An 18,698-nucleotide genomic window follows, 5' to 3' on the forward strand; every position below is an offset into this window, starting at 1 on the left:
TATGCCTGAATAAGGGAAGGGGGACTGAGGTCGCTTCAAGGTTTTAAAAAGATTCCTGCTGAAAACCGAGAATACCGCATAAGATAAACGAGCTTATGCTTATCCCCCACTAGGAGCATATCATAGACCATTATCAAATATGTTCTGACCGTTGGATAGAAGCCTCGGCGAAATGACCATTTAAAGGGCAGAGAGTCGATCACCGAAACCGCCGGCGGTGCAACAACGCCGGGAAACATATTACTCGAAGTATCTTACAACGCCTTGAAGGTCTACCGATATTTGAGGATACTGAAATTGAAGTGTTTTCCAATCTAATAATGGCACAGATTACACCTCGCAAAGGGATATCATCGCTCACAGTACCTAAAATACAAAATGCGCTAGTTGCAAGCGGCCCTGGGAAATTAGTTGTATCAAAATCTATCAAAGTCCCGGATATTAAGGAGGATCAGGTGCTAGTGCAAGTTAAAGCAGTCGCATTGAACCCGTCTGATTGGAAAATTCTAGACAGATCATACACGTCTGGGGCTATCGCCGGTGCTGACTTTGCAGGAATTGTATGCAAAGTTGGGAATCGAATGACCAAAGACCTACATGTTGGTGATCGGGTTTGCGGCGCTGTTTTCGGTTCAAACCCTTTGTGCCCGTCAAATGGAGCATTTGCAGAATATCTTGCAGCGGAAGGGGATCTTTGCATGCTAATTCCAAACTCCATGCCCTTTGCTAGTGCTGCTTCCCTGGGAATAGGAACAATGACCGTTGGTCTGGCACTCCGATCACTCGGAATACTCCCATCCAATCTTGAGTCACTGGATTTTCTGTCCCAGAGAATAACCCACTCAGTAGCAGATGAACAACCTTTCGCAATGGTATACGGCGCGTCAACAGCTACTGGCACACTAGCGGTGCAGTGTCTTAGTCAACTGGGCTACCGCCCAATTGCTGTATGCTCTCCTCGGAACTTCGAACTCGTAAAAGGAAGAGGGGCATTCGCAGTGTTCGATTATGCGGAACCGCGGAGTCGGGAAGATATTCGGGAGTTGACAAAGGGGGAGTTGAGCATCGCTTTCGATTGTATTACAACTTCGAAGTCGACTACCATGTGTTACGGAGCCATCGGGCGTCGCGGAGGTCGCTATACGGCATTAGAATATATCCCGGTACGTCTAAACCGCAGAAGGGCAGATGTGAAGCCGGACTGGATTTTAGCACTAAGTGTATTCGGTGAACCGGTGCACCTGGCAGGCGATTATTATCGTGAAGCAGCCATTGACGATCATGACTTTGCGGCAGCTTGGACACAAAAGGTCGAAGAACTACTAGAGCACAAGAAGCTCATCCCACATCCCATGAGAACATATCGAACTGGCTTGAAAGGAATTGTAGCTGGTTTGGATAGGTTACGCAAAGGAGAAGTATCAGGTTGTAAAGAAGTGTATTTATTGGGTGTTTGATGTCTGTCGAAAGGGTGCCCCACGTTGAGAAGTCGTGCTTAGTCAACCCCCCCACACGCTATGTCAGGATTATATCTAGAACAACTCTTTACCAATTGCAACTTTGCTACTTCCTGGTGCACCAATGGCTTACAACGATGTCGGATGTATCACGTCACTCGAAACACAACGAGTAATTAGAACATATCATAGTGCAATCCAAGAAATCTAGTTGGATCGCAGACATGGAGATTTAGGCCGAACTCTCTTCTCGTCTCAAATATCACGATTAGATTCGACCATCTTTTTCTTGGGTATCTAGAGGCACGATGTATAGGAAAACACTGACTACATAGGTAGTAAGAGTTGTATTGGTATTGACCGTTCTTGAATATCGAATTTAGAACTATTCGCACCCTCGTGATGTACGGAAGATTAATGGTTTCTACATAGTGAATGTTCAAATCTTGGTCCCCTGTGCGATCTGATCCAATCCAAAAAGTGTGCTACCAGCGCCCACGGCAGAACGCTCCTCATATGGAGGAAATGGACACTCTACAATTTTGTTGTCTTCCACGAAAACTTCCTCCCAACCTGCTGTAATATGTGCCTTGTCTTGTACCTCTGGGGTACTTCCTCCAACCAACATTTGGAATTCTGGATCCGTGAAGATAGCTGCCATATCATTTGTCGTGCGTACCCACACCTGGACCATGAGATCGTGTTCCTCCAAGGCCCAACCTGGTTGAAGTGCGAAAGGAATCATGTCTGTGAGGAGTTTCTTGCACGCTGGTGGTGTATGGTACTTTTTTCAAGTATAGTTAGAATGGTTGCAATATTTTTGAATATCGAGGGAAGTAACCTGAGCAATCTTCAAAGCCCCGTGTCTTTGCTGGATTTTGGCAGCTTTCAATCCATGATCTGTACAGAAATCGTGGAATTCCTTGTCTGAATACTCAGGTCGCTTGTAACGGAATGAGGTAAGTTTCAAGACCTTTTCGAGTTGAGGTGCCATGGCGTGAGTAATGGTCGATTATCGATACAAACTAGATGGCGGTTGTTGAACGTGAAAGATTCCATCAACCTACCTAGCCTTATACCATCTGTTTTAAGGTGATTCACTCGGCAAATTGAAGTCTTGATAATTGCGGCACAGGATCTGTATTGTAAAATCGCCGGAAGCGCCGCGTTGAGCAAACCGCCGAACAAAAAGCGCCGCGTTGGTGCAGAATGCCGAACGGAAAGTGGCATGTTGAAGTAGAACGCCGACTTTGCTGTGCACCATGAACAACATTGGGATGTTTTCAATAGGCCCGAATTCTAAGTGTAAGGGGAATGTTTTCTAATGGCTTGCTTTCTGTGAAGTGTAGTGAGAGAATAGCTCAGGGGCAATAAAGTCGGGGAAAATTATCACATACTGGAATAAGTTATCTGAAAGGGGGTGAGACAGAGTGCTTGAGAAGGTGTTTGTAAGATCAAAACTTGTTTGAAACTTTGCATGAGAATATTCGGGGCAGATCATCTTTAGTACATTAACATTTGTGTTTATTATCCAGACTCTGGAGGGCAGAATGAAGTTTCCATACAATCAAAATCTTTGGATAGAATATTTGTAGCTCCTACCTCTCCCTCCTTTTGGTATCCCAGATCATACAGCCAATTGTTCTCTTTCCACCTTAAAATGCTTATCAAAAAATGCGAAAGTCTTCATATTGGAAAGCCCAAAGGCTCCAATTTTTGCCTGTAACCCTCCATCGCAAGGCTCTACTGGGATCCATTTCTCTTTCTCCGTATCATCCACGTTTGTTAATTCGTTCAAAATCCGGACTGTACTCGTCTCTGGTCTAAAATAAAGAGATCCTCCAGCTCCCGAAACAAGGACAGGGCATTGGATGCCATGAAGATACAGCTCGCCTTCTTCTGAGCACAGCGTAAATTTTCTTAAAGAAAGAAGTGCTGCAGAAGGAGTATCTTGACCGAATGCCCACATCATATGGCCAATTTCAAAACTGAATTGACTATTAGCCTTCGCGAGTAACATTACTACACGATCGATGAAATTGTTGGATATCCAGCCAGATAGCCATCCACTCAAAAACCAAAGCGGCATCTTAGAAGCTACAATTTCCCACATGTCATATGGCGGATCAATACTCACACAAGAATGAATTCTGGGATCGATTGCGGCTCTCAAAGCATTGTAGCCTCCAAGTGATGCACCGAGAATTCCGATTCGGTCCAAGTCCAGCTGTAGTTCAGGATGTTCATTCGAATATTCGAAAAGAAAGTCAAGAACATACTTAATGACCTCCTCATAGTCGTATCTCATGAACAGCTTATCACGTCTCAAACTCATCCCTTGCCCCGGTCCATCAAAGGTAAGAATTGCGTATCCAAGTCGTGGTCCTACGCTTGGGGCAAGAAAAAACAACTCTTCTTGGACAGAGTCTCCCCCATTGACGTTCACAATAATCGGAGTTCTTCTGTTCGAATGAATGTGCGCAGAGTGAGGTAGATATAATATTGCCGGTAGTTCGCTCGTCTTCTCGAACGGTATCTTCAGGAACCGAGCCTCTGTATCATCAAACAACATCGCCCCCTTTCTGAAAAGACTTTCGTATCTCTCCGCAACAGGGAGAAGTCGTGGACTTGGTGCGTTACCCCGATCGCTCCACATATACTGACTTGCACGGGCGTAGTTTGAAGCTCTAAGGTATGCAGCTCTAGCCGCTGGCTTGTCGCCTAAACGTAGCGCTTCTTCTGCAATCATCTCTGCTTTACGGGAACATTCGGACCAAGCAGAAGCCCATGATTCTACGTTTCCATCTTTTATGCGACTCACTGCTGTGAGAGCTTCGGCGGCTTCACAGCCCCCCGTTGGAGCCATACTTAGAAGCCGCAGGAATTCGAAATTGAACCATTCCGATGCGAAGAACTTGTGCATTTTATCGGTTAATGATCATAAAGTAAAATTTCGTAAAGATCAAGCAAAGATCAAGCAAAGATCAAGCAAAGACTCGAAGATCGACTGTTGAACGCACATCCTTACGTTGCATCCAGCAGGTACTATTTAACATCAGATTTATACTATCCATGATTGGATAAGCTAATATATCTCCGACCCATTTCGCCGAGAACTATGACCGTTCTTTCTATTGTCTTATCTGTTGATTCTCGAAAGTATTGTATTGGTGATTGAATTTTGTCTAAATATCCTTGTTTTGGCGACGGGTTAGGTTTCTTGAATCCTATTCTATACGTCTACCAGTCAACGTAGTCAAATAGCAAAATTTCATACTGCGGAATGAGTGGGTCTAATTTTTGTAGTTATAACCATCCAAAACTTATTATTCCTTACATAGGCTGTTGAATATCATGGCGCAGAAGATTAATATAACAAAGAATTTCAATCTAGACCAGTCTTGAGCTCCCTCTACCAAACCAAACAATCTAATATTGTCTCCAATGACTTGGTAAGTCAGCAGACTAACTCCACTCTATGGGCTATCAGCAACATTGAGATTCTTCGCTTTTCGCTCTTTCATTCCGTAATCAGTCTCCAGAGTTTCTCTCAAGGCAATCTCTTTCTCCCCCCATGTTGTAATAAAGCCTAAAATCCCAAAACCAAGAGCTGCGTACCAAACTATCTTCAGAGAGCGAGAATATGCGTCAATAAGCTCAATTCTGACATTCGGGGAAAAGGAATTGATGAAATCTTTTGACGCTTGCTGATAAGCCGAACCTCCAACCAACCTATCCGCAATAGTCTTGTCGCTCAGACCTGCAACAATACTATTGAATTGGTTGTCAAGAATAGCTCCTGGAATAGAGACTCCCCAGATTGATCCAAAAGCTCTCATGAATGACCAAGTAGCAGCGGAAGCGGCCACATCACTTTCTGGAAGATCAGCTTGGATAGCAGGTAGCAGTGGGGTGTTGATCATTCCGGATCCCATGGCTATCAAAATCTGAAAAATTGCCCATTTTGCCATGCTTGAGTTTTGGTCCAAATTCGACAGTGCCCCTAGCCCTGCAACCATGAACCCCCATCCCACCAACTGAGGTGGTTTATATCGCCCTGTTTTTGTTGTCCAGAGAGCTGCAAATATTGCGAACGGAACCAGAACGATGACAGTTGGTAACAACTGAACTCCAGATCGTGTTGGGGTACTTTGAAGGACTCCTTGAAAATAAACCGGTAAGAAGTAAAGTGTCCAGTAAGTAAGCATTCCATGGATGAATGTGGCGATGAAGGCAATCGCAGACGTGCGATTTCCGAACATTCGAGGTGGGATGGTAGGTTCGACGCAGTAACTCGAGGCTTCGTATAAATGGAAAAGGATGTATACGACAATGCCGAGAACAAGAGGAAATATGACTCTCCACGAGGACCAAGGCGAAAGCGCACCAGCATATGTTAATGCATACAGGATCGATATAACGCCCCCACTCAGGAGAAAATTACCGACCCAGTCTATTCTCTTCATCTTCTGTTCGAAAGTAGTCTGCTTTCGATACTCAACCTGGAGGAATATGAGCATCAAGAAGAGCGAAGTACCTGCAACTGGGAGACTGATGTAAAATATCCAGCGCCAAGTGACCCGATCGACAAGCACTCCGCCCACGAAGGGGCCAAGGGAACTTCCAACAGCGAATATCAAAAAGATAAAAGCCATGTAGTTGGGTCGCTCTCTCAACGGTACCAAGTCGCAGACAATGCAGTCGATCATAACATTGACACCACCAACTCCAATTCCTTGTATTCCTCTACCGGCAATCAGCATTGCGGAGGAAGTCGCACCCCCACAAATACCGCTTCCTAAAGCAAATAGAGCGACGGCGACAATTATCGGCCACCTTCTACCAAATACATTGGCAAACTGACCAAAGAGAGGTTGTGAGATAGTACTTTGTATCACTAGATTAGTACATAATTACTCAACGCAAAGTGGATTTTACTTACCTAGTGAGGAAAAAAGCACTAGCAAACCAGACATATAGCTCCTTGGCATCCAAGGCTTTCGCGACGGACGGTAGCGCAGTAGATGTTACGGACGCTTCAATAGCAGTGAGGAGAGAAGTGATTCCAAGGGAGGTGAGTATGACCCAAAAACGCCAATCAGGTGTAAAGACTTTTCCTCCAGTTACGATGGCTTCATCAACACTAGGCAATTCGACTATGTCTGAAGATGCCTTCTTTTCGCTGGGGGATGTCATCGTTGGATATGGTCCTGTATCTGCATCTATGGTTGAAGTTGTGGCAGTTTTGATTCCGGGATCTGCCATGGCTGTCTTGGTCTTCAAATGGCTCGCAAAACAACGGAAACAGAAGATGTATCAACTTTTCTCACGAATGTTTATTTTGCGTTCATTCTTTGATTTGCTTCTGGGGGGAGTTGCAGAGAGGTATTACGAAGACCAGGGTAGTCAAATATGGTGCGGCGATGCGGCGGTGCGGCACGTAAGACTTACCTACTAATTAAACCTTGCAAATCGCCGGTGGTTAAGCGAAGGACAAATCTACTCGGTGATTTTCACGGCGAACGTCGAATAAATACGCATTCTACCCATGAAAATGTTGCATTGTATATTTCTAAGGATCCTAGCGCTCATGTATCAGATCGCTAATAGGGTAATAATTACACAATAACTAATCAGATTGTAATGAGGCTAGAACAAGTATCAAATAATCTCAGAGCACAGCGTATCTCATTACAATCTTGAGGGTTCTATCTGATTGTAAACTCACTATTATGGGATATTATGATCGAGTACTAGAAGATTTTGAATGTTGTTTCAAAAACACTAGTCAAACACACGCGGACAGACATTACGCTCTTTTCTCGCTATACCTAGGTACTTTCCTTCAAATACTTATAAACGGCTACTCGACAGTTTCTATTGAATATTTATTAGAACCAGAATAGTAACACTTTAAAAAAAATATGATCTGAGCTAGCACGTATTAGACGTCAAATATCATATCCGCTAGTCGAGTGGAGCTGGAGGTATCAATACATGGAATTATGCTATATTAGGTTCTTATCATTATGATTATTCTGAAAAATTCACTTGAATGGCCTCACTTTTTGGGAGCATTATTAGTCTGATGCAATCATGTCAGTTCATGTGGTTTTTCAAGATAGTAGCATCGTTTTATTAAGTAGTAAATGTATAACAACACGAAACTAAAGTCGGCACCACCCTATTCCAATGACATCCGCTTCTTACAATCATACCAGACTAGATCTTTGAATAGTTATGTCCTTACGAACACTTATCTTCTTCATCTCGAATTGAGGTCCCGCAACAGATAATTCGGAGCTCCGACCGCAGGACTTCGGAACCACATCAGATGAGCACATAGCTTCATGGGCATTAACAAACTGATCCTTACTCGCATTGCCATCGTCTCTATCGAAGCCATCAATCCAGGTATCGCCGTGAGATTCCAATGGAGCACTTTTTTGTGCAGTTCGTCGTCGAGCGTTACTCGAATCGAGGTTGCCGTACGAATTTGACTTTGATTTCGCGCTGAGAACTCGATAGAGTGGCGCCATAGTAGGTACGCATGCACTTGCGATACTGAAAGAACATTGTATCGCGGTCCAAAGAAAAACATCAACGTCGTCCCAAGACATGTCGGGGCCTTGAGCGAGTGGGAATGTGTAAATAAGGCGCACTATACTTATTACTGTGACGAAAATTCCCAAGGAAAAAGCGGTAAGGAGACCGAGCTTCTTGTTCATTGGAAGTTTTAATTTCCAGACGCCAATGACTGGTAAGATCAAAATGACGACTTCTGTCCCCAAGTCAAAGAAGAGGGGAACCACGACATGAATTGTAGCAGACATACAGTGGCCCTCAAGAGATACTGGGTATGGTGGTGGAAGTGACTCGTAGATACGGTTCCAAAATAGTTCAACAGGAACGCACTGGAATACAAAGACAATGAATGTCGCTATGCCCGCGCATAGTGACACCACTGATGTAGCATAGATTGACCACTTGAAAGTTATATGTCTGATGGTGAAGATGCGGTGATAGAAGGCTAAAATTGAAAGCTTTGTTGTCATCAAGGCGAGGGTTTGTTGGAGGTACATTGCATATCCCATCTAGAGGCGTGTTAGTCTATAACCAACGCTTTCTGCAATCAATTATCTTAGGGACGACTTACTTTGAAGACTGTGACATAGTTATCGGGTGGATGAGGGTCTTCAGTCATTACTCTGAGCTGCTCATGGATTGTTGGTTAGCGATCTATACCATGATCGACGGTCATGATGGGGTGCTGACAAAGTGTTTTCCGAGCCCATTATGCACTGCGACAAGCTCACATACATTCACGCCAATTGCGATGATCTTCGTACAAAGTCAGAAAGAGGTATTGTTATGTCGGGGGGACTCTTACAGCAGCAATGCAAATCAACCATGAATCCAGACTCCGGATCTTGCCAATAGTGTTCTGAGCATACAAGCGAACAACTACAGTTGTGAAGATGACTATGAGATTCAGAACACATATTCCAACGATCATACCCCCTCTGTCTTCATTGTAATGAGCAGTTTGATATGCCAGTGCTGATGCAGCAGAGTCTATCTGGCTTTGAGTGGCGTTGGACATGATTGTTATGTTTTGCACCAAACAAAAAGCTTATGGGTGGGGAGGGAGAAGTGTATATATAAACTCACGCCCAACGAATGGTTGGTCTGACTGTCAGCTAAACACCCATGTTGATGATTGGATAAGGATTGAGAAGGGGTTAAAGACGGATTGATTCAGAATTGAATTAGGCTTCTATACAGGTTAGAGATATTTAGATGTGCCCTCACTCTACGCTCTACATGTTGAATACTTATCGGATCTCTCACCCTCTTTCGGATAGAGAATCGCATAGAAGTTATACTAGTCATATCAGTTATGTTGATCGCGTTAGTCATATAGTATCAAGAGTAGAGAGTAGAGCAGTGTAGATGGATTTCTAATCCTCATATTTTTCAGCTGAAGGCTCGGAGTACAGGAACATGAATCTCACTCGAAAAATTGTTTTAAAAATAGCAGTTTGGGTGATGCTCAAGTAATGTTCTCAACTGGTATGTATGAGCCATCTATACCCTATGTCTCCGTCTTACGGTCGCGGAGTGGGCCTGGAAAATGACAGTCCTGCTGTCATCTTTTGGCCTGTAAAGACAAGGACCCCGAGGTACATGAATTATCAGGGGGGGCTTGACGGGCCCTAATGCTGCCGGCATGTCGCGATTCTGCTCTACTCAATTGGATACGCAATTAGGGCCGGGCGAGCTGACGTGATCTCCTCGAAATTACTATATTAAAGTGTTTTCGAAGTTTTCACATATCCTTTCAGGCGTTTAAAAAAAAGGGATCATCAAAAGACTACTCGGCTTTCAGCCGAAATTTTTCTTGTGAAAGAGATTTCTAATGATCATCTCAAATGATCAAATTCGTATCGAATTTGACATTAGACGAGTCATAGCTAACTCTGGCGACGGAATTCGGCAAATTTAAGCCCAGATCTTATTAATAGCCATCCCGGAGCCGCCTGAGTGACTGGTTTCCTCCTGTAAACTTTAGATAAGGATAGATTCCCCTCATGGCAATCGCGAAGTAAGGCGCTAAGGGGTACTTCTGGATAAAAACGGCATTCTAAGACGCGGGTAAGCGAATTAAGTGGGCAAACTGAAGACCGGGAGAATTCTGCGGAACATATAGTAAGCTGGCTTTCTGAATCTATACCACATGCACCTCTCAAACGCTTTACGAAACATAACTGCCTACAACATTTTACCTAATCTTACTCAGGCCTTGCAATGACTGGCGCCCTGAATAGAGATAGAATCATAAACGAGGAGTATGTTTTGCAGCACAGTGAAAGTGACAGTCCAGGGGTCTCGGACTTCGCACAATCGCATGTTGCATCTGCACTATGCCACGTCAGTATCTCATTCCAATCAGACGATCTGGCAAATGAGGTGCATCATACAAGTATATTTGACGGTGGCACAGTTCCTGAGGGCGTAGTGCCGCTCATCTTCTCACAATCTCTTCATTTTGGGTTACATCAAGGTGCCTCGTCCATACATAATTCTTCACGAGACTTGCTGTTTTAACCTTAAATATCTCAACTGGTATACTTAATCAAGCATATAAGCAGTCATTATAGGCGAGTGACAATTTCGCCGATCATTACTGGTAGATGATTGCGAAGCATTGAATCTCGTTAAACACTGTTACATCTGCTTATGGTGAGTGAATGCTGTATAAATTGTTTTCAACATTCTCAGTAGCATTCAACGCAGTTCTGGGAAAAGCTAGGCTTACTGCATGCATTGCATCGCACCCCTCCGTAAAAACACACCCATCTTAAGTTGTTGGGATTAAGAACATTGCGTTCAAAACAATTACTAGTGCTCGATTTGATGGGAAACGAATGGGGGGCGGTTAATTATATTACCAATTGAATCAAAATAATGATTGCCCTGTGTATGGTACAGTCTTCGTTTAAATGAAGACCCTTTTTGAGTGGTGGTATCCCCAAACGTGCTGAAGAATCTGCACTAACCCCATCACCAACATTACACAACGTTAACGATGTATGCAGATAAATCCAAAGTCGCTTTCTTTTAAAACAGTAACAGAAGTCGTGTAGGTGTGATTGGTCTATTGTTGACCAAAATACCGAGGTGTGCTCAGGCAAGCCTAGGCTAATTAGGCCGAAAGTTCATGTTGTCATACATGGTGCAAGAAGATAGGCCCAATGGGAAGCGAGATCAGAAATCCGTACCATTTTGTCGGGTTCTTTAACTGCCAAATTCCTCAGCCGTTAGAAAAGAAAAATTCCTTACCTCAGCTTATCTTTCCTACCTTCGTGTATGCCGGCGATCAAAACAATTGGTTGGTTGATTTAGCAACGAGGTGCGCCACGCTCAAGCATAGAGGATGCGATATTCAGTATTCCGCTTCGCATCTTCAGTCACATCACAAATCGAATCCACACAATACCTGCAGCCAGCATACCGAAATTTAGCTAATTTCTGATGTAAGGCACCTTGTACTCATATCGAAGTATGAGTGCGGCGCGACAATCCAACATATTCTTTTGCCTTAGGATATGCTGATATAGGAGTTGAAGAATTACTAAAGTATACAAATGCTGAGGCCGTAAAGGTTGCGTTTTGCATTTATTCAACCAACAGTTATCATTCCCATACTACTGACTCCCCAAAAATGACCAATCGACGTGAAACGATACGTGAGGCTTGTGACAACTGTCACGTGAAGAAGTTGAAATGTGAAAGGGTTGAAGGATTGAATGTTTGTCGTAAATGCCTACAAGGGGAGATCAGTTGTAATTTCAGCCCACGGAGCTCCGCTGGATACCGAAGAAGACGTAAGAACGTTTCAAGACAAGATGAATCTCCGATGGCAACAGGAAAGGATAGTCGGCTGACGTCCACATTATCGCCTGAAGATATCGCTTTGGAAAGTGAGGCTCTAAACTCCTCCTATCTTACAAGCATACCTGCTAACGAGCACTTCAGTTGCCTCCCCAGAAGAGCAGCAGAAAGTAACAGCTCAAAAATTCGATGGCGGTTTAGAAACTCGAAGCAATGACTGGGATTTCGGATCCTCCGATTGTGGTGTCTACAGCGTGGAATCTTTCGAAACTGACCCGTGGAATGGAATACGAATGAATATAAACGAGACTTCCGAGGACCATTCTATCATTGCTGGAAACGATCTACAGAGCTCATCTGTACGTGGTAGTGACAACTGGCTGATGCCAACGCAGAAAGATGTCAAAGAGAGAGGCTTCGATATCGGTTCGAAAGACATGGGAGAAAGTTCATACGTCCCACTTGACCCAAATCTCATTCCCTCGGATGAAAATTTAGTTCAGAGCTATTCTCTCTCAGAATTGTTGCAAGAGATTTCAAGGGTGAACATAGCCATCGAAAAGCAGCGACATCGACTCGCCGAAATGAGCACTGACCAATTTACTCGGCAAAATAGGAGCATCAACAACACTCCAATTGACAGAAATTCGGGTCATCTATTTCTCAAATCTCAACAATTGTTAATATTTCCAATCGATGAGGTACTCAAGATTTCTTACCGTCTGGTTCGTATAATACAAGATATTACGTCTTTGATCTCTATACAGGAAAGAGACAATTTGATCTCGACCGAACCTTTAGCTGTTCTAGATGACGCAGCGGTCCTACTCATCCTAGCTTGCTACCTCAACTTGTTAAAGATGTTCGACAAATTCTTCTCTGATACTTCAGCCAGCCCAGGGAGTCCTGATCCTAAGTTTACCCTTCCCTTGACAAAGGTTGGGGAGTTCGTAGTGCCAAGGACTATGACAAGCCGGAGCGAACGCTCACTGATTTACGAGACGGCGCAGGCCACTCATTCTCTGTTAAGCAGTACGATAGAAGTTGTTCGTAACACTTTGAAGACCCAGAAAAGTGGTGAAGGGATGCGCTTAGGGAACACTATGCTCGAGCTCCTAAGGTTTGAGGAGAAGGCGTTGACTGAACGTATGACGGAGACAATTCAAGACTCCCTATTGGATGCAAGGGGAGTAGTAAACTAAGACTGTGTACTGGAGGTTTTGGAGTACTCAATTCCTGACGGAAAGTGATTTTTGCTTGCCGCTAGGGCTGTTACTTCAATACTAAAGCTACCGCACTCATAATAATCTACCTCGACCCAGTTTCAGCTGTCAAGTTTCGTTTTTGAGTTTAAATTTTACATCTTATATATCTTGAGATCGACCCTTATCCTAGTTATATGAAGAGGAGAAAGTTGAATAGTGAGCGTAAGCCTGTTGTGATGTACAACCATAGACCGCTTACTGACTTCATCGTCACAAATCTTATTGCACTGATAAATAGAACTTATATTCTTTCACGGAACAAATACGAAAGTTCTTCTTCCAACGGTTTGATCACATCCTGATATACTCCAGCTCTCGTCGCTACATCTTCCAAGTTTACCCTTTGACCTGCTGGTGCCCATGGCGTATCCAAACACGACTGAATCACATCACGATATCCAAGGGAACAATCCTCAAGACTTATCACCACGCGGCTCGCGACAGCCAAGTCCGTATTCGTGTTCACTTGTTGTCGCTCAGTCTCGGTGCGAAAACTTTCGATCAGTCTTCCGGTGTGTATCTCTATGAGGAGAATTCCTAGGGCTAAGATACTCGGATTGCGATGAAAGCGATTTAGGTCCACAGGTGTGTGCTTCTCGTCTATGGCAGGATCGAAGATTGTTGATAGATAAGGTCGTTCGAAATCTAAGGCTCCGGCGGTGCCATAAAAGAAGAATATGTGATTTTTACTCCACTCCTGGTTCTTCCAGAAACTTTCGTGCAGTTGCAACAGTGAATGCGCAAAAATGACTGCTAATCTCCGTTTTATGATGAGGGATAATTTTGTCGATTTTTCTAGCACTGCTTGCAAAGACTCGGTTTGCGAGACTGCTGATTTGGGTAGTCTCTTGGGAGTTGAGCGCAGCTGCCAGAGCATTTCATCGCTCCCGGTATCTTCTACTAACAGTTGGAGGCATTGATCAACGGGTCCTCTACATCCGACGGTATCACATATTTTCTGTAGGAGTGAGCGGTCATCATTAACAGATCCGCTACAGTAGAGTAAGCATATGTTAGTGATGATCTATCTCAATCTTTTTTAGGTACTATAAACTAACCCGTTGGATCTCACAACCACAGTCCCTTCTTGCCATCTTCCCAATTGCATGTCTTCCTGAACGGAAAATAAGAAATCAAAATCGATCTCTGTTATCGTTGTTTTCACCGAATTTCCTCGAGCTTTTAGACAAAACTGTGCTTCGTGTTGAGCTGGACAGTTGCAACCCCAACATTTTGCAAGCGCCTTGTAAAGCTTTTGCGAAAGAGTCCGCAGATTAGATGACGGAAAATCTTTTGCTCCAGGAGATGATTTTTTGGTAGCAGGCTCCTTTTGTGCTTGCTCTGTCAAACGGAAAAGTCTCTTATTCCACGTCGACAAGTTCTTCAGGCATATTTCCCGGTCTTTTTCTTTCTTCCAAAAACGTATTCTTTCCTTGAAAGTACTAGCTGTCTTACCCGATTCTCTATCAGCAGCAAATTCCGTCAATTTGTTGAACATCTTGGATTGCCCCTACACTCCATCAGCTGTGAATGTTCTACATATTGATATCTATACTTACAATATCGCCCGACAATACATGGATAGTAGAATCTTTTATCAACTGAGAAAGTAACTGAGCAATCTTGCCCATCACGTGTAAAAAAGCATCCAAATCCTCCTGGGATCCAAGATAATCAAAGAGTGCTTGAGCAATATCTGCGTCAGTTTTCCAGGCCTCCAAATGAATTTCCATCGTCAGCTCAGCTTTCCGTTTATCAGATAAATGGGGCAGTGATTTGATGACCTCTAAAGTTTGACGATCTAACTGCACGATTTCCCAATAAAATTCGTCATAGAAATTCATGAGCTTTTCATCGCGTTCTCGACGAGAGACTGTCTTTCGAATGGTCTCGACACCATGTGAGTATGCTTTTGCACCCTCAATGAATAGCGGAAGCACGGCTAGGACTAGCCCAGTTACTTCAATGCCACTCATAGTTATCTACGTCGTTCAAGGGAATAGGAAAAATATATTTGTTCCAGAACACATTCTGATGATTATGAGGCAAACTTCTGCGTCTACAATCAAAAATCATGATATTGAGTAAGCGGCCTTGGAAGATTTCCTTTTGTGGCGAAGATCCCGGAAGACAAGACCAAGGGCCAAATGATTGGTGAACGTGAACAGGCATATCTAACCTTACGGCTTGGGAGTTTATCCCGATGTTGCACTACAGACATGTTACGAACCCACTTTTTTCCGCAGCGCCAACATCCTGCTTTTTTCCAACAATTTGTTTAAAGGATGGCGATTGCAAAAAAAATAGGGTATATGGTTTACTACCAGGAGATACATTGGTAATGTCGCTAAATGCAGAACCGCGACAAGCCCCTGGAGATTCTATCGCCGAAATTGCTAGAAATGTGGCTACGGTATTCGCACGTGGGCGGGCTAAACAGCTCGAACCCCATTTACGATCAGAGTTGGAAAACGAACTTGGAAGATTCAAGATTTGGGCAGGCAACTTAGGTGTTTTTGCTCCAGGTCGAGCATCGGTAGATTACCGACTTCGTGATGATGCTGATGTTAAAGAAATTCTGACTCAAATGTTGGATCGCCTAAGACAAAGCACGAAACAAGCTATGGATCCACCGGTAATACTAGAGGAAGCGGAAGAGGAAAGTGAAAAGGATGATAGCTCAGATTCATCATCGGAAGACTCTATGGCCATTAGTTTGGACAATGAAACAGATGCGGGGTCCGAAAAGGATGATTTGCCCAGTCTTCATAGTGCTGATGTTGGAGCGACAGCTCTAAATACGATCAAAGACACAATTACTCGTCTTTACAGGCTTTCTACTATTCTAAAAAAGCCTAGCTCAGCTAACGAAAACGTGAAAGTAGCAAACTTCATAGCAAAAGATGAAGCTTCTGCAGAACTCTGCGAGTTCCAAACCTCTGTCCGCTGGCAAATAGAATTCCGACTCCCTGATGCCCCACCAACCTTACTGAATAGACTGGTAGAAGCTACAGTGTTTCGAAGAAGAAAGCTAGAATATCGGGAGCGACATAAAGAGAAGCTAAAGCAAGGTGTTGAGCGTTCGTTCGCGTCAGACTTGGTTCTTCCACTCATACCCAAAGACATAGTAGTTCGGCCAGCAGGAGCTCAGTATGCAACACCGATTCTTAGACGACAGACAAGCTCAGCCAGAGATTCTGTTAGTACCATGCAGTATTCTGCTACTGAAGCTTCATCTGTCAACCGCCTTAAGTTTGCCTCTTATCCAAAATCAGTCGCAATTTCTAGGATAACAAATTCAGCTGTTGCACGTCGAGAACAGCTAGATATTCCCGCCCCACCCTCGAAGGCAGAGAATGAAGCCAAGGAAGTAGTCTGTCCTTATTGTTTTCGTATTATTGATAAGAAAGATATGGTTCAAGCTCGTTGGAAGTATGCAATCCCTTTATATGGAAGAGAGAAAGATCAGCTGATTATTCATAGGCGACACGTACTTCGGGATATAGAGCCATACGTATGCCTTTTTGATGGATGTAACAAGTCAACAGAATATTTTGCAACGGTAGAAGACTGGATCAATCATATGCAATGGCAACATGCCGTGGTGTGGTGCTGCCAAGTGCCCGGTCACGAATCAACAGTCTACCGTTCTGAAGAAGAATTTAAGCATCACTTAAGTGAGGAGCATAAAGATGCTTTCAACGAGACTCAGTTATCCATGATTGTGAAAAAAGCTTCGCAGCCCGTTCCGGATCTTTTCGGCTCTTCTGCTCTCACATATGATGGCAATGAAAACGAGTCCCACACAGTAGGAGCTTGTCCACTCTGCCCATTTTCGGTGGATAATTCAGAACATGATCTATTACCAGACAATTTGGAAATAGCAAAAGCATCACCCCCTGCATCCAAAAAGCTTTGCAACCATATAGCTGCCCATATGGAAGCCATTGCTCTCCTCTCATTACCAGAACGCGACGATCTCGATGATGCGAACACTAATGAACGGCAATCAGAGAACACATATCATAGTCTCGACCAAGATGCCGTGGATTTACCACCAATAGAATCCATTATTGAGAACGACGAAGACGAGATAAGTCCAGATCATGCTCATCATTCAATAGGGCCCACAAGCTCGGAGTATACATCCAGTGGCGATTGGAATTACATCCTTGAAGATGACCAAGTGAAGTCGAGGCAGAATCCGGGGCCGGCCCGGGATCCCACGCTACAAAACTTTGTAAAAAGAGCCAGACGCGACGAGATGTTTCGGCGATGGAAAATCGATAGAATTCCTCCTATCGTTCTCTATGACCCCGATGGAATAGAAACCAGTCCAATTATTGATGGAAAGCAGTCATACTCTATGGCTGATGAGGTGCCTGATATGTTTATGAGCGACGAGCATAACTTCCAATCTCTTGTCGAGCGTTACTATTCCGTTTTCCAGAATCATTCTCAATTTGCCCTCGCTTTCTGGGACCATACGGCCTACAAATGTTCTTTTCTTGATGACTACTGCAAGGAAACATTCAGGGATGAAGAATCTCTACAAATCCACTTTGAGACTTCCCATTTCCAATTTACCCGCATCGATCCATGCCTTCGAACCATCTGCACTAATTGTTCAACTGTTGGCTTTGAATCCACTTGCAATTGTGGTGGAGATGTGAAATTGTATATTGTTGGGAACTACATACGAGATCGCTCATCAATATATCCAGAATTCACAAGTCTTGTCCCGTATACACCAACTCGTTACATCGATACAACCGCAGTACAAGATTCAACGGATGCGGCTGTGATGGAAGAGGCAGATAGAGCTTATCGTGAACGCGTCAGGGCTAGGAGAGTTGCTGAAGAAGAGTGGCGTTCCCCGTATTCTGTTGTCGATAAGTATATGCAATAACGCTCAGTCATTTGTCTGCATTTATTAAATGTCTCAAACTGAGGTGCATAGAAATTTATGCCAGCAGTTGCGTCTGGGCACGTACCGGACGACCTTATATGAATGTTGCCTTACCAAGACTTAGGCTGGGAAGGGATAGGTCTTCCTCGACGCAGACAAAGGATCGAAAGTACATGAGGCCATTGCGATATCTTTTTACATCAAGATCTTACTGTGACTGCTAAGAATTCGATTGCTTAAAAACGACGTATGTGGACGACGTATCATCGATATCAATCGTACATGAATTTATACATAGCCTCTTTGAAATAAAAATGTGGGATACGTTGTCAAATTGTGATTGGTCGTTGACCCACACAGCCGCTTTCGGATTCGTTTAATTTTATGCTCCCTCAAACTTACGGCCGTTGTCAAGGCTCGGCTCATCTGAGTTTTATGTCAAACATATTCTAGGAAATCATTTTGACAGAGGCTGACACGGACACACTTGGCTATTGCAACATCCGCCAACAAGATTCGCGGGTAAACGATGGACGGTCAATATTTGGCCCGATTTGACACACTTTTCCATTGTTGATAGTATCGTCCGTAGGAATGAATGCGAATGCGGCTGCGCGAAATACACTATGGTGCTTACTTTTTGTAATCTCATCAGAATGGATGGATATATAG

General features: G+C 43.8%; 8 protein-coding genes across 8 annotated transcripts; 3 read left to right on the forward strand and 5 right to left on the reverse strand.

The window, feature by feature from the left end:
- Positions 1–320: 320 nt before the first annotated feature.
- Positions 321–1,457, forward strand: EAF01_005012 (uncharacterized protein; the record flags this gene model as incomplete). Its single annotated transcript, XM_038913267.1, has 1 exon — positions 321–1,457. One exon carries the CDS (start codon positions 321–323, stop codon positions 1,455–1,457), a length of 1,137 nt encoding a protein of 378 aa, XP_038771353.1.
- A 304-nt stretch (positions 1,458–1,761) lies between these two features.
- On the reverse strand, positions 1,762–2,569 carry EAF01_005013 (uncharacterized protein). Its single transcript, XM_038913268.1, has 2 exons — positions 2,299–2,569; positions 1,762–2,241 (listed from the first exon to the last, which is right to left on the reverse strand). Exons 1-2 carry the CDS (start codon positions 2,449–2,451, stop codon positions 1,897–1,899), a joined length of 498 nt encoding a protein of 165 aa, XP_038771354.1. The 5' UTR covers positions 2,452–2,569; the 3' UTR covers positions 1,762–1,896.
- Positions 2,570–3,084: 515 nt separating this feature from the next.
- On the reverse strand, positions 3,085–4,380 carry EAF01_005014 (uncharacterized protein; the record flags this gene model as incomplete). The annotated part of the gene is made up of 1 exon (XM_038913269.1): positions 3,085–4,380. The coding sequence occupies one exon, from the start codon at positions 4,378–4,380 to the stop codon at positions 3,085–3,087; it is 1,296 nt and encodes a 431-aa protein (XP_038771355.1).
- A 553-nt stretch (positions 4,381–4,933) lies between these two features.
- Positions 4,934–6,722, reverse strand: EAF01_005015 (uncharacterized protein; the record flags this gene model as incomplete). The annotated part of the gene is made up of 2 exons (XM_038913270.1): positions 4,934–6,344; positions 6,400–6,722. The coding sequence occupies 2 exons, from the start codon at positions 6,720–6,722 to the stop codon at positions 4,934–4,936; spliced, it is 1,734 nt and encodes a 577-aa protein (XP_038771356.1).
- A 947-nt stretch (positions 6,723–7,669) lies between these two features.
- On the reverse strand, positions 7,670–9,060 carry EAF01_005016 (uncharacterized protein; the record flags this gene model as incomplete). Its single annotated transcript, XM_038913271.1, has 4 exons — positions 7,670–8,551; positions 8,614–8,670; positions 8,733–8,798; positions 8,848–9,060. 4 exons carry the CDS (start codon positions 9,058–9,060, stop codon positions 7,670–7,672), a joined length of 1,218 nt encoding a protein of 405 aa, XP_038771357.1.
- A 2,817-nt stretch (positions 9,061–11,877) lies between these two features.
- On the forward strand, positions 11,878–13,054 carry EAF01_005017 (uncharacterized protein; the record flags this gene model as incomplete). The annotated part of the gene is made up of 2 exons (XM_038913272.1): positions 11,878–11,941; positions 11,997–13,054. The coding sequence occupies 2 exons, from the start codon at positions 11,878–11,880 to the stop codon at positions 13,052–13,054; spliced, it is 1,122 nt and encodes a 373-aa protein (XP_038771358.1).
- A 304-nt stretch (positions 13,055–13,358) lies between these two features.
- Positions 13,359–15,093, reverse strand: EAF01_005018 (uncharacterized protein; the record flags this gene model as incomplete). The annotated part of the gene is made up of 3 exons (XM_038913273.1): positions 13,359–14,109; positions 14,176–14,627; positions 14,677–15,093. 3 exons carry the CDS (start codon positions 15,091–15,093, stop codon positions 13,359–13,361), a joined length of 1,620 nt encoding a protein of 539 aa, XP_038771359.1.
- A 365-nt stretch (positions 15,094–15,458) lies between these two features.
- On the forward strand, positions 15,459–18,026 carry EAF01_005019 (uncharacterized protein; the record flags this gene model as incomplete). The annotated part of the gene is made up of 2 exons (XM_038913274.1): positions 15,459–16,549; positions 16,601–18,026. The coding sequence occupies 2 exons, from the start codon at positions 15,459–15,461 to the stop codon at positions 18,024–18,026; spliced, it is 2,517 nt and encodes an 838-aa protein (XP_038771360.1).
- Between the last annotated feature and the right edge of the window lie 672 nt (positions 18,027–18,698).

The sequence above is a fragment of the Botrytis porri genome, assembly GCF_014898465.1.
Source record: "Botrytis porri strain MUCL 3234 chromosome Unknown BPOR_006, whole genome shotgun sequence".
In the NCBI taxonomy this organism is placed as follows: domain Eukaryota; kingdom Fungi; phylum Ascomycota; class Leotiomycetes; order Helotiales; family Sclerotiniaceae; genus Botrytis; species Botrytis porri.